General features: G+C 45.5%; 1 protein-coding gene across 2 annotated transcripts in view; it reads right to left on the reverse strand.

Moving 5' to 3' along the window:
• ADGB (androglobin) overlaps window positions 1-23734 on the reverse strand; it is a 2161023-nt gene that overhangs the window by 1568338 nt on the left and 568951 nt on the right. For both annotated transcript variants that reach the window (XM_069606692.1, XM_069606693.1), the window contains one exon: window positions 5853-6027. In XM_069606692.1, the coding sequence (XP_069462793.1) occupies window positions 5853-6027 (175 nt within the window). The remainder of the gene's footprint in view (window positions 1-5852; window positions 6028-23734) is intronic.

Here is a 23734-nt window from a genome sequence, read left to right on the forward strand (position 1 = left end):
TGAGGATTGGTGATGGACATCTTCGATCCCCAGTCATTACACTTCTTAAACCCAGTCTTGGGAGTCGAAGCGGTCGATGAAGAAGACATTTTCTTGACAGAAAATCTCAAAGCGCGCCGTTCACGAGAGCGAAGCAATCAGAAAAACTGAACTGAAGCCAACGGGCGCGGCTCGAGCTACTTATACGATCAATGACGTCAACACGGTACAGAGTCCATCGAGGGACATTCGACGCCACGACCTCGAGCACAGCGCCCTATGCCGAAAAATGTTTTCCGATGCAGTGAAGCTGGCGAAAGGAATTATCACAAGATGAGGAATATGTGGGAGGACATAATCCATTCGAAATAGCCCTTTGGCTAGGTCTATAAAACTTAAATATAGTCATTGGAACCTTCATAAAGCATTCTCATTGGACAATCTGTGGATATGCAAAACGTTATAGCCTGCAGATTGTTTACAACGCCACATTCCAAACATATTGGCAATGCAGAACGTCACAGAAAGGTTATGTGACAATAAAACACAACCTCAATTGCAATAGCTGTTCCTGTGTAGGTCATTTTTTTTTTAACACTTTATTTATAATTTCCACAAAATATATTACAACCATGCATTGATTCCGAAGAATAAATGATTACAGTAAAACTACAAAAGGAAAAATAAAATATATCCAACACTGAAGCAAAGTAAAGAACCAACATATTAATTCTAAATCTAAATATCAAACTTGGATTCTCTAAAGTACCATGAAACAATACAAACCAACAAGATAAATCAGGACAAAGGACAATACATAAAACACACTCCAACATCCCCACATCCCAAACCCCCATTACTTAAAAAATAAAGACATAAAACTCATAACTTGACATAAAATCATCCACTCCCATAAAAATCATTGAAAGGTCCCCAAATTTCCTCATATACTGTTTCTTTTTGCTGCCTACATAATAAGCATTTCTCATACTTTGAAAGAATCTTCATATCACATAGCCAACCCTCCATAAGAGGTTTCTTCCTCGTTTTCCAGACCTTCAACACCTGTCTGATAGCCACCAGTAAGCTTTTATTAATCCAATTTCTGGTTATATAAGCAATATTGCACCCACATCTTGGAGATAGCAGAAGCACAGATAGAGGGTGCCGCGGAAAATTGATCGTCCAAATCGAATCAATCCTGTCCAAACACCTCTTTCCACCAGCCCTTCACCTCATCACAGTACCACAACATGTGCAACAGAGAACCCTTCTCCTTCCGACACCCCCAGCAAACATCATTCTTCATCAATCCTAAACCATACATACGAAGCGGAGTCCAATAAATTTTACCCAACACCCTTTGATGAATATAACGCAGGTTTAAGTCAATTTTCGCCTTTACCGGGACTTTCCAGATTTGTTCCCACTCTTCCACCAAAATATCATTGCCCAACTCTTCAGACCATTTCAGTCTCAGCTTCTCCCATGAGGCCAACCAAGCACTCTCCAAAAGGTATAAAATTCATGAAATCCGACACTTTCAGCTGCGTCACAGCAAACAATCCAGACACCTCTGGCTTCTGCACACATCTTTAACCTAAAATCTGTCGCCGTTCAGAAAGCAAGTGTAGGTCATTTTTGAGAATATACTCAGAGCTGATCGTATTTTCGGTGGTAATTACCACTAGTTTAAAATATCACGCTTTTGTGATGTGCCTTGATCTTGATACTGCATTTACCAATGATGCTATGTTTACCTCTGATGTTATTTTTATCAATGGTTTTGGGACTAGAGGTAAAAGGCCCTTCTGTAATTTGCTGTGCTGTACCACCAGCAGCATTAAAAATAGGATTGATGGGTTTGCAACATGCAGTGCAGTCATATCACCCAGCATACCTTTAATGTTTGGCCGATACAAGAGAGTAGTATTGGGGGCCACCAGGGGGCGCACTCATGGTAGCAACCTGAGCATGTTTGTCTCCCTGCCCGGGACCGTTAAGTGGCTTGAGCCCCTGCTTTTTGTCCCCCGTACATGAAACTTGAGGGGTGTTAACCGAGATGAACAAGCGGAGAAAAACTCCACCGAAATCGCGGCAAACGCGACAGCAGATTGGGGGTGTGTGTGGATGCCAGATTCCCAATCACAAGGGTTCTGGAAGGCTGCATGCTGTGGCCGCCTCCCCTGCGAAAGAAACCGGAATTAGCATGGTGAGAGGAGGATCCATTTGGAGTTTGCCGGGGAGGTGAGCGAGTGCCCTCCTCCCGGATGCTGGTGGGTGCGCAGCAGGCCGCCGCCTCCTGGCCCCCCAGACCGGCAGTCGGCCGGGAGGACGGTCCACAGGGTGGGGGAGAAGTGATCAGCAGCGGAGGCTGCAGCAGGGATGCCACGGGGCCCGAGAAGTGAATTAGGGGGATGTCTAGGAGCAGGCAGGGCGCCCCCCCCACACCGTAAAGTGTTGTTCTCCTGCTACCTGGCTGAAACGTGGGCCTGAAGGAGAAGGGCAGGCCCGTGGCGAGAAGTGAAGGGACTCAGTGAGTAAATCACCAGATTAATATATCGTTGGAGAGCAGGCTGGCAAGGCGCTCTTAACAGACAGGAATGTTAAAGTGAAGCCCCAAGCACATCACTCGTGCTCCAAGGGACTGATTGGGGGTCCCAAGTGGTCTCTCTTTCAGAGACATTTTGAATTGGGGCTACAACCTTCTTGCCACCGAAGCAAGGCTGCAGGAGAAGCAGGGCACCCCCGCAAATACTCATAGTGCTGATCACCATAGAGGCATGAATGATTGATTTTTAGGATATGGTGGGAAAGGAGGAGCCCTACTGCCACAGACCACAGTTTGACCCGGGGCGCATTGAGGAGAGGGAGGTATCAGTCTTGAGGAGGGACACAGAGGGCACCACGGCATGGGGACCCCCCACCCACAACAAACACTTTTATAGCGCTGAATCACATAACTGACCACCATAGAGTCATGCATGATTGACTTTTAGGAGATGGTGGGATAGGTGAAACCCTGCGGCCACAGACCACAGTGTGACCCAGACCACATTGACGTCTTGAGGAGGGACGCAGAGGGCACAATGGCATGGGGACTCCCCCCACGACAAGCATTTTGGAGAATATGGGAATATGGCTCTCCTGACCTCCTGTGGGGGGGTAGACCCCCGCAGACAGCACAGGGGGGGTGTGCACCCCCAGTCTTGGGGCATGTGCCTGCCTCCCTGGCGCAGGCTGGGATATTCAGCCACTGATAGAGGAAGACTCAGCGATAATCCTTTATGGTGCTCCAGGCCCTGAGCTATGCGAGTAGGCGCAGTAGGCACACAGTGATTGGCACACCAGAGTCGTCGTGGGTTTGAAAAGTCAAATTGGAGGTCAGCACAAGGTCCCGCAAACGTGGAGGAGATGGACACTGGGCCACTGTGCTGAAAGTGGGTAGGCCCCAAGGCCCAGACGGGACTCTAAGCACGAGGGGCTGAGTCAACGTTCGGTCAAACCAACACCCCGGGGTCTACCCATTGACATATACTCCCCCTTCCTGAGCTGTGACGCAAGATTGTAGAGTGGAGGAGGGAGGTTGCCATCGACATAGGCCCTTAGTGGTGTGGGCCCCCAATTCTGGGACGTGTGCCCGCCACGGGGTCGCGGCAAGGTAACAACGGCCCAGATTGAGCAGGTGGCCTCGAAGACCAGGATACGTAAGAGGCGACAACAATCATCCGGAGGCGTGAACAGGAGGAGAGAGTTTAGTGGAGGTCACGCACTGGGAAATGGGCTGCGGTGCATGGCGGCAAAGTTGAAGCTAGCCACCTACAAATGGTTCTATGTTATTTCACCGTGGTATTTTTCATCGCAGGTTTTTTCATCGCCGTTTTTTTTCGAAAAACTCGTTTTTGTTTTTTTGTTTTTTTTTTGGGGGGGGTTACCCTCACAAACACCTTTTTTTTTTTTAATTCCCTTACACCCACAACCATATATTAAATTTTTTAACCCCCCCCCCAAAAAAAAAAGTTTTTTTTCGAAAAATAAACGGCGATGAAAAAACACCCGATTAAAAATACTGCGGTGAAATGCGTATATACCCTACAAATATACTCCGAACCGACCCGGGCTGGAAACTATGGTCCGGCACAAAATGGCTTCTACATCAGAGGAATCAGCAGCAACCAAGAAGGACGTGGCAGCCCTGATGGAGGAAATACGTAATATGAGGGCAGATATTGGAAGCAGGGTTGACAAGATTATCCAGAGGATAGATAAGATGGAGGAGCGGTTGGAGGAAGTTGAACACAAACAAACATCTCTGAATACCCTAGAGACACAAATAGACCCACCGATGTTGGAAATGGAACGCTGCAAGGAGGAATTCTGAAAGAAAATGGACAATTTGAAAACCACAAACGGCAGAACAATCTTAGGCTCTTCGGAGTCCCGGATAGAAAGGGGGAGTCTGAGCAGGATTTGAAACGTACACTTCATGAAGTCACGAAACTGGTGTTCGAAGACAATACCATTGATGAGGCTAAGATAGAGAGCATACACCGGGCGGGTGGGGCTGCTGGGGGTCCCAGGTCAGTCCTGGACCAGTTCCATAACCATGCAGATCCTCGAGAAAGCAAAACAGAAGGGCCCAATCAACTATGGCATGTCTAGAGTAACCATTTTTCAAGTTCTATCCTCATTGACCCCCGCAAAGAGAAGGATGTGTGTGCCCCTGATGAAATGGCTTCAGGAGAAGGGTTTGCGGCATAGATGGGGTTTCCTGTTCTCCCTCACATTTGAATTGGATGGACACAAACATATGACGACAGAAGAAGACATTTGCAGAGACACGAGGGAGTTGCTGGGTGGACCCAATGGAGAGAAGAACCAGGACGAAAGATTGGATGAAGATAGACAGTGGCGCATCAATCTCTATTCAGTACAAACTACATGCCATTAAGCTCCTCCATAAATCGCAATATGACCCGGTCCGGCTCTCGAACATGTTTCAATCGGCAATTCACATGTGGTGGTGATTGTGTGGGGAAAGGGCTGACTACTGGCATATGTGGTGGGAATGCCCTTGTACACAGGTGTTCTGGGACAAAATGTTGGGGTGGGTTAAAGACCTAGATGACATCCACTGTATCAAAACACTGTTCCTGATATTATTTGGAATGGAAGAAGTAGAGGGAGAGCTGAGGAGGTTGACTGGAGTGGCAGAGCCCAAGCTGCTTGCAGCACGGCCCTGCCTAGTTATGAAATGGAAAGGTGTTACCACTCCCGGCAAGAAAGAATGGATCAATGTTGCTATGAATATATATGCAATGGAAAAATAAAATAAAAATAACTGCAGCGCTTCATGGGAAGACAGTGCCATACAAGGGGATATGTGGTGAATTTATGGCGCGATACCTGAAGTGCTAGGGAATAAGAGATGGTACTTGGTTGGAGGATGTGGAATGGTGGTAATTGGTGGCTCATATAGAGAGAGTGGTGAATTCCCCCCCAGCCCCTTGAAGGGACTACCCCAACCAGATGAGGACCCAAGAGAGAGAACGCCTCCCAAGAGGCAGCCAAAGATACTATTCAGAAGCAAGTGGTAAGACTCTCTACCAGGACACAACCAATAGTTTACATGTTGGTGCATTTTATGTTGACAAGGACAAAGTTTAAGGGAGGGAGGGGGGATGGTTAAAAAGTATTAAGCTATCCAGGGAGTGATTTTTGGGGGAGGGGGAGAAAAGGGGATTGATCATTACTGTCCCACATCTTATTCCTGTTGTTGATTGTTTTTGATGTACGAAAATGACAAAAACAAAATTATAAAAAAAAGAAAAGAGAGTAGTATCTTTTAAAGTTTTTTATAGGAGCAGACATACCTTCGGCTTCAGATGTTGGGTTGAAGTCTTTCTTTGGGCGAATAAGCTTCCATCGTGGAACTGGTGGAGGTTTTGGAGGTGGTATCAAAGGGCAGGATCTAATCCTGGTCACGAGAACAGGATGGCTATACATGTGGGAAAGGCCATAGTGTCTCAGCTGCTCTGAAGAATCAGCCTATAAGACACAATACAGCAGGTAGAAGAATCAACAATTGCATACAACAATCTTGTGGGAACCGTTTCTACTTGAAAACACAAACCTGAAACGGTTAAACTAGACAACACACAAACCCAAGTTAAATACCTCTACCTATAAATCCTCATGCCTTTTGGTGTATTGTAGGTTAGATATTGACTTCACTCTCTTACATGTTCTACTTAACAAATTTAGTGATATATTTTTTGCTAAGCGTAGTTTCCTCTGTCCCTAGACCTGTGATTCAAAAGCTCATGGGGCTCATTATGAGCTCCCTGATATCCCGCCTATAATTCTGACGGGATACCGGTGAACTACCGTACAGCCACTTCCGCCCGATTCCGCGGTATTACTGGGATAGTACGGACGGCAGAGACGCTGGTAACTCCCCATTCCATGGAGTCCCAATGGACTCCATTGGATGTGGTTGCCCGAATCACCGGCACCATTAGTAATGGTGCCAGTGATACAGGCATTTATCTGCCGTTAGGGGCCTGATCTACCGGCAGGTCAGGCCTGCCGGCTGATCAAAAACCCTACCGATAGAGTTGGAGTTGGCCGGTCCAGAAAGGTACCGGTATACGTTATTACTGGCACCTTATTTCTGGACCGTTCAACTCCTAATGAGCCTATTTTCCTCTTTTCAAGCAAACCTTTATTTGCTCACATAGATACATTAAGCTAAATACACAGCTGTTAAACTATACTAATTTAGTACATAGCAAAAATATAATAAAACATTGCCCTAAAATATCTTAATGTATCACATACTGAAATGCTCAAACACTCAATTTCGGTTTATAGACTCTAAAGCAGACAGAAACAGAGAAGACACATTGAAGAGATGATACAATCATGAAATCAGGTACGCAAAATCTCATTCTAGACAGTCGGGCAGCGTGTCAAATCTTCACCCTGAAATCTAGACCAAAGATCTCTGCATGGACTCTGGTAATTGAACTTTCTGACAATTCTGACAATTGCTTAACCTAAGTTTTGGTTACAAATAACAGTTTGAATTATTGCTCCTTGCCCTGTACAACAGTATTTCAGATGGAAACCATGTTCATGGCAGGAACTACAAATTCTTCTGTTAGGCTTTACAGAGCAATGCCACCCCGTGAGCTCTATTCCAGGCACCACCCCAAGTGCTACCTGCTAACCTGGCCTTGCAGCGATGGGTTCCAACTGGTTGATCTTGGGCTCTCCCCGCTACATAAAACAAATAGCCAAGGGTCATCGTCACAAACCACTTAGCATCGTACTGGCACCCAAGACTGGTAATTCCAGCCTACACTATCAACACCTTACGATTCATATCAACCTGCCCCTCAATCTCGATAACAGCGCAACACCTGCCTCTTATTTTTGCAGAACCACCAAGGCTGCCAAAACGGCAGATGAATAAGTTACCCCTGGTAACGTTCTTTCGACTGGATGTTCCTCCCACGTATTCCTCATCTTTGATATTCGATATCCAGCTTCAGCTGCTTCGGCAAACATTTTTTTCAGCAGACGACACTGTGCGTCGATGCAGTCGACTCGATGTCCCTCGAGGGGCTTCGTCTCGAGGATTATGTCATCGAAGGCATATATAGCATGCGCAGGGCCCGTTGGCTTCAGTTCTGTTTTTCTACAGTAGAAACTACCCGCATAACGACAGGTTTCACCATACTGAACTATGAAGGAGCAAAGCTGTAATAGCATGGGAAATTCTACTGTTGTGGAGGCCTGGAGGGCGATGAGGAATACGTGGGTGGAACCTCCATACAAAAGAACATTACCAGGGGTAAGTAACTTGTTCTTCGAATGAATTGTGTCCTCCCATATGTATTCCTCATCTTTGATAGACTCCCAAAGCAGTGTTTGTTTTGGTGGGGGGAGTAAGAATTTAGTTTTCAATGGTTTTCATGAACCGAATGGAGGACAGTTTTTCCAAAGCTTCCATCCTTCCCCAGGGAAGACTAAACGCAGTTGCTGCCTCACAAATGTTTTTGATCGGTACACCCCTTTGCAGGGCTGTAGAGGTAGCCATGCTACTGGTGGAATGGCCCTTAATTCTTCTGGAGGATCCTTGCCCTGTAGTCTGTACCATTCCGAAAATGCCAGAAGGATCCACCTGGGTATGGTCTGTTTTGTCACAGCCTGACCCAGTTTGTGACCTGTATAGCCTATAAAAAGCAGATTGTCAATATATAAGTGGGATTATATAGTCTCGAAATAGAGATTGTCCACACCCGTTCCTCGAGTACATGGCCACACCTATTGATAAACTTACTCTGATAGGGTTGTGGGGCATAACACCTGGCTTAATAAAAGGAAAGAACCCTGTATGGATCAACCCAACTCCCCTAACTTTGCAATTACCGGATGGCTCAGATATTGAAGGGGAAGGAGAGGATAAAGCAGATATCACTGAAAAGTCGCACAAATGGGTAGGCACTGAGATTGAGGGTTCCCAAAGTTCAAAATCTGAGGGCAAACCAGATCCCATCTTGAATACCCTCGGCACGCTCCTAGATCGGCTGGGAAACCACCAGATTTAGGGGATGTACATTTTCAAAAAGGATTAGATCAATTGAGGGTGGATCACCACACTGCGTAGTTCCCCATGGAGATGTACAGCAATATTAGGAAGAAGACCCAGGGGCATTCTTTAAACATTTCGAGAGCTTGCCATCCAATTTCATTGGGACGAGGGAGTAAAAACATGCTATTTAGCCCCCCTGTTAAAAGGAGCCCTCCAAGCCTCTTATCAGACAATTCAACCCTTGAGAACCACCTTGTTCTGAAAAATAAAAAGGGCTCTTTTAGAAAAAAAATAGGTAAAACCAAGGGCTTCTATCAGTTAAAGTTTCAGGAGATCCATCTACTATCTACTGAAACCCCATTATAATTAGCAGCACAATTCCAAAATACACTTTTCCATTGGTTAGGAAGGAAGACCTTACCTGAAGTGTTGGAAGTTTTAGCCTTAGAACGATTTATTAATGGCCTTCCCCCAAACCTACAAAGAGGCGTTTTCCAACAACACAAACCATCTTTTGAGAAAGCCATCCAGATAGCTCAAGCCCATTCTGAGGCTGCCAATATATAAGGTATTTCAAAAAAGGTAGCAGGCGCTCCTCTCCAGAAAGAACATGGCATGATAACCTGTTCTGAGATGAGAGTTTGCAGCACACGCTTTTTGCTCACTGTACCTTTCACAGATGGGAAATATCCATTTGCATATCAGTCTTTGTCCCGCCCACATGGGCAGTCCATCATCGAAATGCTATGGCAATTCCTCTCTGAACAAGAGTACCAAAAGCAACCTCATACATGTGTTTCAGCCTTGTTGGGCCTCATCAGTGAGGTGGAGCTTTGCCTCTCTGAGCACAGTGAGCAGGGAGTCCACGCCTGGTTACCCCCAGGTAACTCAGGGTGACCAACCCAAAGTTCCTTGCAAATATTTCAAAAAAGGTAGCAGGCGCTCCTCTCCAGAAAGAACATGGCATGATAACCTGTTCTGAGATGAGAGTTTGCAGCACGCGCTTTTTGTCACTGTACCTTTCACAGATGGGAAATATCCATTTGCATATCAGTCTTTATAATATATAAGGTATGTCGCAGAGCTGGGAGAAGGAAATAAAGAAGTGAAATCCCAAACCCGATTTAATCCCAGGAAAAATGAATAAAAGCTGAAAGACTTACACCCTGAGGCACTGGTAGTAAGGAAGGTCTTCATAAAAGAACGACTCAGGCACAAATAATAAAAACTCCCCTATCCAGTAGGGAAGAAGTAGGCAAGATGAAAATACCTTCTTCCGCTACTCTGATATGTTTCTCATTCGGAGGAAAGGGACATATTGCTCGATTCTGTCCCAAGAAGAAATCCGAAGAAACCATGCATATAGGTTGTATGTCTGCTGAACCCTGGGAAGAGGAGAAAAAGGAAGTGGAACCTGAACCTGACACTTCTGAGATATATTATTGTGGGTTGCAACCTCATAAGAAAGTTCTTGTTACTGGAGTTTGGGCCGATGCCCTCATTGACTCCAAAAGTAAACAGACAGCAGTCCCAGTGGATCTCCTATATCCTGAGGCCCTATAAGGAAGTCGCCGAGTGAAAATAGCATGCGTCCATAGAGACACAAAAACCTATCCGAAAGTTCCCTTGAAATTAGAGGTGAGAACGCAACCCATAACCATAAGATCAGCAATAAGCCCCGGCTTACCCGAAGTAGTTATAATCAGGACAGACTTTCCAATTTTTAGTGAATTGCTGAGACCTCTGGAAACTAAAAGAATTCCCTACTCTCCTTTGCACTCCTGGGAACCTTTGATTAACTTATCTGACAAGCTGATTTGGAGCTGGGAAGCAGTGCAATCACAAAATCCAGATAAGACATCTTCATCAGTTCAGGATTCAATGCAAAGGGAGGACTGGTCATCAGGAGAAGGGGAAGCCAGAGAATTAAGGGGAAAGGTATGCAATGAATCACAGTAATTTGTCCCTTCTCCCCAAGGGGGAGCCCCCCGTGAGGCTAGGGAGGTGAGCCCGCTCCACAATACCATCCATAGGGGGCAAGGCAAGTGGGACCACACCAGGAGAGACTCCTCTGACTCCTGTTCCTGTGAGGAAGTCCCTAAAACACATCCTAAGAATAACTCTTTGAATATATCTTACAAAGATTGGTATGAAGAAAATATCAATATTTGTTACTGTCATCAATAAACTAAGTTTTCCTTTAAAAGAGACAATCCATGCAACTGAGGCGAAGAAGAGGATACGGAGTAACGAGAGAATCCACCTGACGCAGAGACAGAGACATACTCTGGGTAAGTCACACATATGTGAGGAGAGGAGATTGGCTAGAGGAGAAAACCCACGAGTTACAAACAGGTTGGAGATCTGATGCGGAGGGGAAGCCAGACGTGCAGCATCCCATAATGAAAATGACACAAGGTACCGAGTTAGACGCACTGTGTCTTAAAACTGGGAGAATGAAGGAAAGAAAGTTGCACGTGTGGCGCCCTGCATCGCTGAGATGAATTTACCTTCACCTTTTAGGTAGAGGTAACTGCACTGTGTTTTTGGCAGAATTACTGCCCATTTTCAGTGGTATTTCAACTTGTAATGTAGCAGAAATACAATTTGTCTTCTTGGCGATAATGCTATTTCTGCTATATGTTGGCGGTAATTCCACAAGCGTTACACGGTCCACCCATTATAGGTCACGCAACCGATAAACCTAGGTTTCTTGCCCACACAGGTTTCTCTGTCACCAAACCTATGCTTTAGTGTGCATTGACTCTGAATTCTCCTCGACAGTCTTTTGGCTTTGCCACAGTATGCTCTTCCACACAATTTACTGGATTCTTCTTGACAGTCTTTTGGCTTTGCCACTGTGTGTTTCTCCACACACCTCGCTCTGAGGTGCTACTCTCTTCCACCACCTTGCCTTCACAAACTTCATAAATATTCATCACTTGCTTTACACTTTATTCATAACTTGCCATGCTTTTCCTTTAAAGAACAGGTTACTTACCCATGGTAAAGTTCTTTCGACTGGATGTTCCTCCCACGTATTCCTCATCTTATGATATTTCCATATCCAGCTTCAGCTGCTTTGGAAATGTTTACCCAGCAGAGGGCACTGTGCAACGATGTCGGTCGACTCAATGTCCCTCGGAGGCCTTTGTCTCGATGTCGATGTCATGGATGGTATAAAGCACGCGCAGCGACCGTTGGCTTCAGTTCCGTTTTTAAAAGCATGTATAGGATAACCCACACCTGACGGTTACTTCTCCTGAAAGAGCGAAGACTGCAATCACATGGAAAATTGTACTGTGGGGCAGGTTGGGATGGGCAATGAGGAATACGTGGGAGGAACATCCAGTTGAAAGAACGTTACCACGGGTAAATAACTTTCGAATTGATTGTGTCCTTCCACATATTCCTCCTATTATTTATTTGTTTGAATGTATAAAGTGTGCAGCGGCCCTGAGGCATCATGGCGCTGTAACAGATGATTCACATGGTTACATAGTTACACAGTTACATAGGAACAGGGAATATGGCAGACAGTTATACATTAGCAAAAATGACAGTATTGTAGTAAGTATGTTCCCAGGTTACAACAGGAACTATCTTGATGTACATTCTAGTTAAAAAGCTATGTTTTCAAAGCTCTTCTGAACACAGTGAAGGAGGTTTCCCTTCTGAGTGTGAGTGGCAGTGCGTTCCAGTTTTTTGGTGCTAGCACAGTGAAGCTGGTATCTCCAGCTTTGGCTATTTTAAAGGCAGGGACCGTGAGCTGGTGAGAGTACTGGGCCCGTTTAGGTCTGAATGCATTTGCATGGTGAATTATTTCTGACACGTATGGCGGTGCAGTGTGGGAGAGGCACTTATGGGTGATAGCGAGGGTCTTGAAGAATATACGCTCTTTAACACGGAGCCAGTGGGCTTCTCGTCTGGCTTGTGAGATATGGTCCCTTCTAGGAATGCTTAGTGCCGCTCTGAGGGTTTTATTTTGTGTGATTTGCAGTTTGTTGTTTTTTGCAGAGGTGCCTAAGAGAAGGACATTACAATAATCCAACTTGGCCCCAATAGTGGCCCTTGCTATCATCAGGCAGTTTTTTGCAGATAGGTGGGGTTGATGGTTGCGAGTGCCACTGATGCTGAAATGGCGCTGACTTGACGCTTCATTGAAAGGGTGGAATCCAGATACACACCCAAGGTTTTGACTACAGCAGACACCGTAATTACGGTGTTCTCAATGCTGAAGGTACTGTATTGACTATCTAATTTGTTAAGGATTTCCTTGGGGCCTACCAGGAGAATTTCTGTTTTGTCTCCATTAAGACAAAGATGTTAGCCGCCATCCAGGCCTGAATGAGGGCATAAATCTTGTTAAGTGTTTGGAGTCTTGTTCATAGGAGCCTGAAAGGAGGAGGAGAATTAGAGTGTCGTCGGCATAGTTTGCAAATGCTATGCCGTGCTCCTCTAGATCGTTGAAGAGGGGCAGGGTGAAGATATTGTAGAGGGTAAGGAAGGTACATGAACGTTGTGGGACTCCGCATTGGATAGGGGTAGGGCAGCACATGCCTGATCCGAAAAGACCCTCATAGCTCTTGCTTCCAGGAAGGAGGTAATCCAGGCTGTGGCTTCATGGGAGAAATGGGCCGCCTCCATAAGGTGTCTGCAGAGGATCTTATGGTCAACCAGATCGAAGGCGGCAGACTGATCAAGGAGAAGGAGCAGCGCTGGCTTGCCTTTGTCCATAGTTTCAAGTAACTGATTTTTGAGGTTGAGCAAGGCTGACTCAGTGCCATGACATGGGCGGAAGCCAGATTGCCTCTTCCCCAAGATATTGTTAGATTCAAGAAATATCTGAATCTGGGCGGATGCAGCATTATCTAGAATTTTTAATAAGAAAGGCACGGTTGTAATTGGCCTGTAATTGTTGGGGGAGTCTGGGTCTAGGGAGTCATTTTATTTTAGTGGCGGTCGCACCCATGCTTTCTTGAGGGAGGGCGGGCGGGACGTTACTGGAGGCAAATCACGCATTGATAAACGCTGTGGGAAAGGGAGCTAGTATGTCAGCACAGTCTTTGATAAAATTGGCTGGGCAAATGGCGCTCTTGCAAAAAGATGGCTTAATGTGTTTCATGATTACTAAGACTTCAGCTTCAGTGATTTCTCTGAAAGAAAAGGACTTAGTGTCCTTATTATCCTGGCTGTCGACTGGTACTGGGGGCACAGTGACTTTAGGCAATGCATTATGTTGAATGTTGTTTTTATTCTGGAGTGTGTGTATTTTGTTCAACATGGCATGTTGAATACTGTTGCACCACACTTCATCTTTCACTGTCTGTTGGGTATTGGCCGGGGGAACCACCAGTTCCTTGAATATTGCAAAGAATTCTCTTGACTCTGATTTAGCAATGGCGATTCTCCAGTTGAATGATGAGGATTTAGCTAGCGAGATGACTTTTATATTGTTTGGCAATAGTTTTATAGGTCTATAGGGTGGAGTCAGTGAGGCACGATTGCCATTTAGTAAGCACATCCCGCTTCAGGGATCTTAAGTCCAGTAACTCTTGGGTGAACCATGAGTTGGAATGTTTAATATTTTTTGCACTTTTCCTCTGTAGGGGGGCAATGGCATCAATTGCTTCTTTGAGAGTGGCATTGTAGAGTTCTATGAGCTCCAATGGGTTATTTGAGAATGGTGGTTTTGGGGCCAAGGCCTCTAGGAGCGGTGTAATCCTGTCTTTGGTGAGGAGTCGTGCTGATCTAGCCAGGGCTGGAGGCACCAGTGAGCTGTGTTTGGGGGTGGACCCGCATGGTATGTGGAAATGCAAAAGATGATAGTCGGTCCAGGGGTATGGGGTATTAGAACTGATGTCAGCTGCACAGTTATGATCTGCTATCCAGTCTAATATCCAACCTTTGGTATGAGTTGGGTTGTTGACTCTTTGGAGAAAACCCAGGTCTAAGAGAGCTTTATCAAAAGGATTTACTTTTGTCTTTTGGGTCGTTGAAGCCAAGGTTAAAATCTCCTAGAAGTATTGCGCTAGTGTTGTTTTTTAAATTGTCTCCTAAGAGGTGAAGAAGATTACCTTGGAAGTCAATAGAGGGCGATAGAGGATGTGGATCGTGATAGTTTTACTCAGTGAGAGGGATAGTTTGATTGATGAGGCATCAGGTTCTCGGCAGTTGAGGATTTTATTTGTCTGCAATCAAAGGATTCCTTGATAATCAGGGAAACACCCCATCCCTTATTGGGGGTTCTATCTTGCCGGAATATGGTAAAGCCCAGTGGGGGGGCTTGGCAAAGGGCTGGACCAGATGCCTCGTGTAACCAGGTTTCCGTGATGGTGAGAACATCCAAGTCCAGGTCTATAATCAGATCGTGAATCTCTGTGGCATGCCCTGGTAAAGAACGCACGTTGATGAGAGCACATTGGATTTGGGTAGAAGTGGTTGTGATGTCATTTCTGATTTTTGTGGCCTTTTGAGATCTAGTATCCTTGTAGGGCATATGGGGGATGGAAGGCATAGGAGTGGGTATGGGCGTGTGGGGCGATTGCTTTCCTTGATTCTTCTGGACTGACGAGATGGTGTTACCCGAACGGGTACCAAGCCGTTGATTTCTCTGACCGAGAGGCATTGGGCAGGTAGGTAGCTGAGTGCTGTCTGGTGGATCTGGAATCTTGTGTGTATTGGAGGTTGCCTGGAGAGAGGTGTTAACAGCTGAAGTTGGTGTCCTGGCGGGAGGTAAGGGGTGTAACTGAGCAGGGCCAGCAGGAAGAAAGTCGGGGGATCTCTTCGGATCTGGGCAGCATTTGGTTCCCGGATGAAGCGCAAGGAAGACCGGCTAAGGGCAGGTGGACCCATTGTGGGTGGGGTAGGTTACTTACAGATCTCACTAGGGAATCAAGCATCTGGACTGAGTGGAAGCTTGGTAAGTAACTTTGAGTGGCAATGCCTAGGATCTTATGTTGACACCACTAGGGCTGCCACTGGTCCTTTTCGTGGCAATCTTTATGTTGACACTCTGTGGTAGGCTCGTTAAGTATAACTCTATTCTATATAGGATTCCACTTTGCGCCAGGCAGTAGTGAGCACAACGATATTTTGAGTGGGCTAACAGTATGCGCTGTACGTTCAACATTGAGTATAACAGAATTTTGGGTAAGCTGGCAGTATGCGCTGTGCATTAAAGCAATTAACACAGATATATTTGAGTGGGCTAGCTGTATTCGGTGTACATTCAACAATGGGCACAACTGTATTTTGGGTAAACTGGCAGTATGCGCTGTACGTTCAAATGATGAGCAGAGCTGTATTTTGGGTACACAAGCCGTAAGTGCTGCACATTCAACAATGAGCACAACTGTATTTTGGGTAAACTGGCAGTATGCGCCGTACATTCATGCAATGAACACAGTTATATTTGAGTGAGCTAGCAGTATGCGCTGTACGTTCAAGCAATGAACACAGTTATATTTGAGTGAGATAGCAGTATGCGCTGTACATTCAAGCAATGTTATATGTGAGTGAGCTAGCAGTATGTGCCGTACATTCAAGCAACGAACACAGTTATATTTGAGTGAGCTAGCAGTATGCGCCGTACGGGTGCGTACATTTTACAGTGAGTAAAATTGTAAAAACTATCATATTTCACTCTGCGTTCGTCACGTTATTTTAGCAATGAATGAGCTGCCAATTACAGCAGGCGAGTTATACCGCACCAACGACTATGTTCCAACACCTAATCAGATGATTGGAGATAACAATATAAGGGGTGAACAATTGGGTCGATTATAGGGAAAAGATCAACAAAAGTAAGCACTTACGAGTACTTTGGATGCAAGTAGGAGTACAATAGAGAAATTCCTACCTTTAACATTACAATTAAATTGTGTAAATACCGGCAGGATCGGAGTTTGTCAACCGTACCAGGTGTACCTTATGATAAACTTCGAAAGCAGTGCGAGTATTCCTGGAAGAGGAAGTCAGAATTTTCAGTCTCATAATAATTTAGGCATTCCTTCATCGGTCTGTGTGTACAGAATGTAGCACTGCCTTTCCAAATAAGCCTTCTCGGCTTGAGGAAGAGTCCAGATTGTAATGTTTGGTAAAGGTGTGTACGAAAGACCATGTGGCCGCCGCACATATATCCCTAGTTGAGACACCCCTCTGTAATGCAGAGGATGTGCCATGCCCCTGGTTGATTGAGCTCTAAGACCCTCTGCAGGATCTTTTCCTGCTAATCAGTAGCATTCAGTTATTCCCAAAATAATCCATCTTGACAATGTTTGTTTTGAAATTGCCATACCCAACTTGTGGCCGTGTAACCTACAAAAAGCTGGTCATCGTGTCTGATCTTAGACATCCTGGAGATATAAAATGTTAGTGCACACCTTGGATCTAGACACTGTAATCTCTCCTCTTCCTTTCCAGGATGAGGAGGAGGATAAAATGAAGGTAGCATTATCTTCTGAGTTAAATAGAACTCAGACACAATCTTAGGCAAGAAGGTTGGTTTCACCTTAAGGACAACCTTATCTTTATAGAAGATTTTATAAGGAGGCTTGTAGGACAAACCCTGAAGTTCACTCACCCTTCGGGCTGATGTAATGATCATTAAAAGGATGGTCTTTAAGGTTAATAACCTTAAAGGAAGGGTATGGATAGGCTCAAAAGGAGCACACATTAGAAATCTCAATACTAGGTTGAGGTCCCTAGTTGGGACTTGGAATGGGACTGGGGGAATTGTATTTGTCAGTCCTTTTGATAATTGCATCACAAGGGGAATCTTGAAGAAAGATACCTCTTCGGAGGAGCGCTTAGAAATTGAGAGTGCTGCAAGATACCCCTTGATTGTACCAACCTGGAGCCCCAAGTTGGCCAGGTGTAATAAGAATAAGAAAGCCCTTCAGAGCTAGTCTGATTGCCCTCAGCTCCAACAGGTTGATATGTAGTTTGGACTCTGATGGAGACCATCGACCACTGATTGTCAGGCCGTTGGTATTTACTCCCCCACCCTGTGAGTGAGGCATCCGTTACAACCTTTATCTCCGGCTATGGTTGCCAAAAAGGTTCTCCCTTCAAAATGTTGCCCTCGCAGGCCCACCACAGGAGATCCTGAGCGACTCTGTTTGGGACCTGAAGGAGATCTGACATCTTGCCTGAGAATTGAGACCATTGAGTCCTGAGAGCCCACTGGAGAGATCTCATTCTCAGGCGCGCTTCTGGCACCAGAAAAATGCAGGATACCATGAGGCCGAGCAACCTCAGAAAATCGAAGGCCAGGAGATGCTGGGCACTTTGGAATTTGGGGACCATCTGCAGAATGTCTTGAGCCCTCACCTCTGGTGCCGAGGCTTTTCCTAGGGATGCATCTAGGACTGCTCCATTGAATAGGAGCCTTTGAGATGGTATCATGTGGGACTTCTTGAAGTTGAGGGAGAAGCCCAGTCTGTGGAGGGAGTGACAGGTGTAGTTGAGAGGTTCTAGGGCCTGTTCAGGGAGAACATGCCCTGATCAGCCGACAGTCCATGTAGGGGTATACGTGAATCCCCCCCTCTCCTGAGACTCGCTGCAACCACCGACATTAACTTGGTGAAAACCCTTGGGCGGAGGTCATCCCAAATGGCAGAACTCGAAACTGATCATGAGAACCGCCAACGGCGAACCTCAGGTACCTTCTGTGCTTGTGATGGATTGGCACATGAAAGTAAGCATCCTGAAGGTTCAATGCTACCATCCATTCCTGAAGCTGGAGGGCTTGAAGGATCTGAGAAAGGGTAACCATCTTGAACTTGTCTTTCCTGAGAAACGTGTTCAAGTCTCTTAAGTCCAAGATGGGCATCAATCCTCCGTCCTTTTTTGGAATTAGAAAGTACGGGCAGTACCAACCCTTGTTCCTCTCCGCTACAGGTACTGGTTCCCTAGCACCTTTCTCTAGCAGGGTTAATATTTCCTGCATAAGAAGCGGATCAGGAACTTTGAAAGAGCTGTTCCCCGGTGGATGACTGAGTTTTTTTTAGAAAGGGAAGGCAGTAACCCTGGTGAGAAGACAGGGGCTATGTTGAAGTTAAACTGTAGTTCTTTGTAAGGTAATTGCTGATCCCCAGAGACCCAATGTACACCACAATGGTATAAAGATATCGAACAAGAATGTGTCTGGTGAAAAATATTCCAAAGCCCATACACCTGAAGTAATGCCCTGCCACTCTTTCAGATGGAGTGACAGACTGCCTCACACTGGGGTCTTGTAAACTAAGACCTCAGAGAGGTTTAGAGGCGGCTGGAGCAGTGGCTGATGGTAAAGCAGCCGCTGCCTGAGCGCTTCTAGTACCTCTTGCCTGTCCACCAGAGGGATATCTTTTCTGTCCTATTTGATTGGACAGTCCTTTTCCCCTTGCAAGTGAGGAGTAAAAGTGAAAGGGACTACCCTTCCAAAGTGTGCCGGTGCAGCAGTTCTGTGGGTCTAATAACAGCACCAAGGGGCTTTGCTGATGCTTTAGAGGTCTGTTATTTCTTTAGGCTCTTGTCAGCCTTGCTACCAAATAAATCTGTACCATCAAAGGGCATGTTAAGCAATCTGGACTGCACATCTGGAGAAAAACCATATACAAAATCTGATTTGAACAGAGTAATATTACAGAAAAGTAGCGAATTCATGGTCAGAGTTTAATCCATTGAAAACAGTACGATATTTGCAAATTAATCTTGCTTCTAATTGACGTAATTTCAACGTTAAATTGCCACCTATAGGAGGTAATGTCACTTTACATAAACCCACAAAACGTATATCATCTTTACAATCCAATTGATGGGATTTTTGCCAATGATTGGCTAGAGGGTATTTCGACTTCTGACTGCCAATTGTAGCAAGATGTTCTTGGATGCGAATCTTCAGCGGTCGGATAGTGCTCCCAATATATTTGAGGCCACAGGTACAAATTATGCAATAAACAACAAATTTGGAATTGCAATTGATGAATGAATTAATTGTGTGATCTCCTCTTTCTCCAAAGGAGACCTCTGATGTTTCCAATGTAAATTTACACATGTCACAGAATCCACATTTGTGAAATCCCGTAGCACGTGCCGAGTGTAACCATGTAGATTTAGGAGTAGGCATACTCAAATGATGGACAAAGTTTATTTTTGAGCGACTTTCCTTTACTGAACGTTATGCTCACGGTTGGATCTAGCCAGTTGGCGATATCTGAATCAAGATGTAACAGGTGCCAGTGTTTCTTCAAAATACTGTGCTGTTATGTCATTTTCTGCTTTGTTTTTGTTATTTCTTGGTGTTGCAACTACTATTTCTTAACACTGTATGTTGTATAATTTGTTCTTTATTTGCTTTTTAATCAATTTGTAATATCAGCCTCAGAGGAAGAACCGGCTAAGGCTCGAAACACGTGTCAGGCTGTTCCTCGAATAAATCCTTTGGACTCCATGTTCTTATTTGCAATTTTTCTTGGCGCAGTGAGACTGGGACTTGCTTGTGTTGCATTTGAATTTATCACAGTGGAATTATAATGGCAGTATATCCACACTCCCCAGACACCTGCAGCCTTGTTGCTTACTTTTTAATTGGTTTATAAAAGCGCTGTGGATTGTGACTTTTTCTGCCAACTTGCTTCCCAATTACTTTCTTAACCAGGCAAACCTGCACATAACTGTACTAGCTGCCATGTGAAGACCTGTCTGGAGGGATTCACACATTGTATCTTTCCCATCCTTGACTAGATTTAAAAATCTGTCCCTTTCCTCCCCTTCAGGGATATTATCAGCCGCCATTGGTACACATTCCCAAAAGGTGTGAGTGAATCTTCCAAACGTGCACGTAGCATTTGCTGACTTTAGGGCTATACTTCCTGCTAAGAAAACTTTCTTGGCCAAAGTATCATAGCGCTTATTTCTGCCTGTGGGAATAGTCGGGTATGCGTTCCGTTTAGAGGTTGATGTGTCGGCCTGAACCACTAAACTTTCAGGAGTGGGATGCTTTGTCAAGTAACTGGGGTCACTACTGGACTCCCTGTATTTAGATGTCAATTTTGTATGCACTGCCGAAATAAACTCTGGCGTTTCCCAATTTGAACTCACTCTCCTTTGCAATGCCACATGAAAGGGAAGAACAGGGTCTTCCTGGGGTCCCTTATCTAGGATGTCAGTCAGATCATCCTGTTTGTAGATTGGTGTTCATCTTTTCCACCCCATATACTCTACCACCCTGGACATTAACTGTCTATAAGATCCTTCAGCATGATCAATAGGGTCTGGTCTCCTAAACTTATCTAGTCCACTTGCATTCTGCAGGGACTCCTGGAAGTTGTTAAGTCTTGATTCCTCTCAGATCAAAGGGTCAGGGACCCCAGGTGTTCCATATTAGAGACATCTGATGAATTTTCTCGCACCTCATAAATTGAAGAAAGTGTCTAAAAAAAAGTCCTTTCTTGGTAAAGGTGTATATATCTTTTCTGTGTTCCTCGGTGGCGATGCCGAAATGTTGGACACAGTTGACGTCGAGGGCTTCAACACAGTCTAAGTCGAAGGCTTCGACGCCTTTGACGTCGAAGACTTGTCTGACGCCTTTGTCTTTGAGGACCTGTCACGGTCCGATGAGGAGTCTTTCGGCACTGATGGCGTTGATGACTTCTTCCTAGAGGAAGATTGATCTCGACTAAAGGGATCCTTCGACCGCTCTCGAGGAGATTTTTCTTTGCCTTCTGGGCCCGAAGGTGCACAGTGTTTGCCCCCATCTTATTTAATTTTTAGTTTTTCCACCTGGGCATGGCTTTCACAAGTCTTTGAGGGGGTCAAGGCCATATTCTCAAAAACGCTCATCATCTTTACCCTGAACTTCTCCCACTCAGCCGTAGAGGCCAACTTAGTCGAGCATATAACCCGTTCTGGGAGGAATTCGAAGTTGAAGACGGTGACCTATGGTGCCTTTTCCTCGATCGTTGTGAAGATGACGAGTGACCTACCTGCCACTAATTTTCATCTTCGTTCTTTCAGGGCTTTCACTCTCATCGATAGGCAGGACTTACAGATGAAGGTAGTGTGAGAGGAACCAAGGCACCACAGACACACCCGATGGGGGACCGTAAGGGACATCGTAACCCCACAATCTTGGCACTTCTTAAACCCTGATCTCGGAGTCGAAGACGCCGATGATGATGCCATTTTGAACAATATATTCAAAGATTCTCGATGTGGAAACAAAGCATACCGTATCCGAAGCAATAACTTTCGCGGGAGTATGGAACTGAAGCCAACAGTCGCTGCACGCGCTTTATACCATCGATGACGTTGACATTGAGACGGAGGCCTCCGAGGGACGTCGACCAACATCGACGTGCAGCGCCTACTGCTGGAAAAGATTTCCGAAGCAGCAGAATCTGGATATGGAAATATCATACAATGAGGAATACGTGGGAGGAAACAATCCATTCGAATGTTCATTACTGGTGTTTCGCACCTGTTCTCATTTCATTCAAGAACTTCTTAAAGCTTTCCTTCAGTTTGGTATTCAATAATGTTTGTACAGCATTCCTTTAATTCAGTATTCAATAATATATGCTTCTCTTTTAAGTGCCTTTACTTTAAAGTTCAATGATTGTAGTATTAAAAAACCCTTCCTTTGGTTTCACTGCCACTTGCACATTAGTTTCCATTCAACCAGCATCACCATATGCCTTGCAGTAGCCCCAGGAGCACCCTGGTACGAGTGTTACCCATGATTCATTCACCGGTCCTAGACGGCTCCTCTGGGCTTTCGCTCTCTCTCTTCTCGGCTCCGCGAACACTTCTGTGTGTGTCTGCGAGCTGCGCTCACCTGCTACGATTCCTGCTGCATGTTGTCAGTAGCTCTGCCTCTCCCTCGCGGACGCTACTGGTAGCCTGAAGAACTTGTGAGTCCTCTGTGCCCCACAGCTCCAGCTGTGGGCACCTGGCAGAAGGGACTCTATCAGCCTTGATCCTTTCACGCCCCGCTTAGGCTACGCTGTCACAGTCTTGTTCTGACAAAAGCCGGCATCATGGCCTCCAGACAGGACCCTCCTCGGCATTCCCCTTCTTTGCAGGAATTCACCCCTCTGAGGCCTGACTGTACCGGCCCGGTTGTCCGCTCCACCTTTTATGCACCTGTGACCTATTAACAGCTTGCAGGTGCGAGCCCTTGTGTATAATTACCTGACTACAATTACTGGTGTTCTCTGGACATGCCTGTCCCTCACAATAGTGTCCAGGCCTCTTCCTCGTCTCAGTACCAGAGTGGTGGAACTGCATGTTAGTGTGTATAACTCCTGGTCGCCTCTTCCTCGTCCCAGTACTAGAGTGGTATGACTGAGGGAAAATAAAAGGAAGTGAATGGGAACAACCTATAAGATTAGGGTGAGGGTACGGTTTACTCTCACAAGGCAACTAGGGGTTATACCATGTCTCGCCTGAAGAACTTCTCTCCTTAATCCCCAAGGACCCTCCACCCAGGTGAACCTCCCTCGCATCTCCATCCTCATGGTCAGGTTCCAAGAGTAATGGCCTTTCCCCAGGCCACCTGTGAAGAGGATCCATGGGGAGTAGGTGTGAGGATGCCCTCAGGTTTCTCACATACCGAGCCCCTATGCGGGTTGGAACGGGATGCTTTACACCTTACTCTTAGGCTTTCTGGTGTTCCACTGTGAAGCAATAGGGGTGAAGGTCCAAGAAACACTGCATAACCCTAGTATTGGATTGCTTCCTCTGATTAATCCATGCCAAGGGAGAGTGGTCTGTAATAAGTCAAAACATATGACCCAAGAGGTAGTATTTGAGAGGTATCACATCCCATTTGATTGCCAGTACCTCCAGCTCAATGACTGAGTAGTTCTTCTCTCTCAGTAACAGTTTCAGACTGATGTATTATATTGGGTGTTCCAGTCCGTCATGGTTTTGAGATAAGATGGCACCTAACCCCATTAAGGATGAATCAGTTTGGAGGATGAATTCCTTAGAGAAGTCTGCTGCTTTCATAATGGGGCTCTGGCATAGGGTTTGTTTGAAGGTGGTATAAAAAATCTCATCTCCCTCCTCTCATTTGATCTTTTGGGGCATTTTTCAGTTTGTCAGTTAATCGTGAGGTTTTTCTGGAAAAGTTTGGAATGAACCGGCGGTAGTAGCCGATTAAACCCC

Source organism: Ambystoma mexicanum, chromosome 4p, assembly GCF_040938575.1.
Source record: "Ambystoma mexicanum isolate Mex_15411 chromosome 4p, UKY_AmexF1_1, whole genome shotgun sequence".
Taxonomy (NCBI): Eukaryota; Metazoa; Chordata; class Amphibia; order Caudata; family Ambystomatidae; genus Ambystoma; species Ambystoma mexicanum.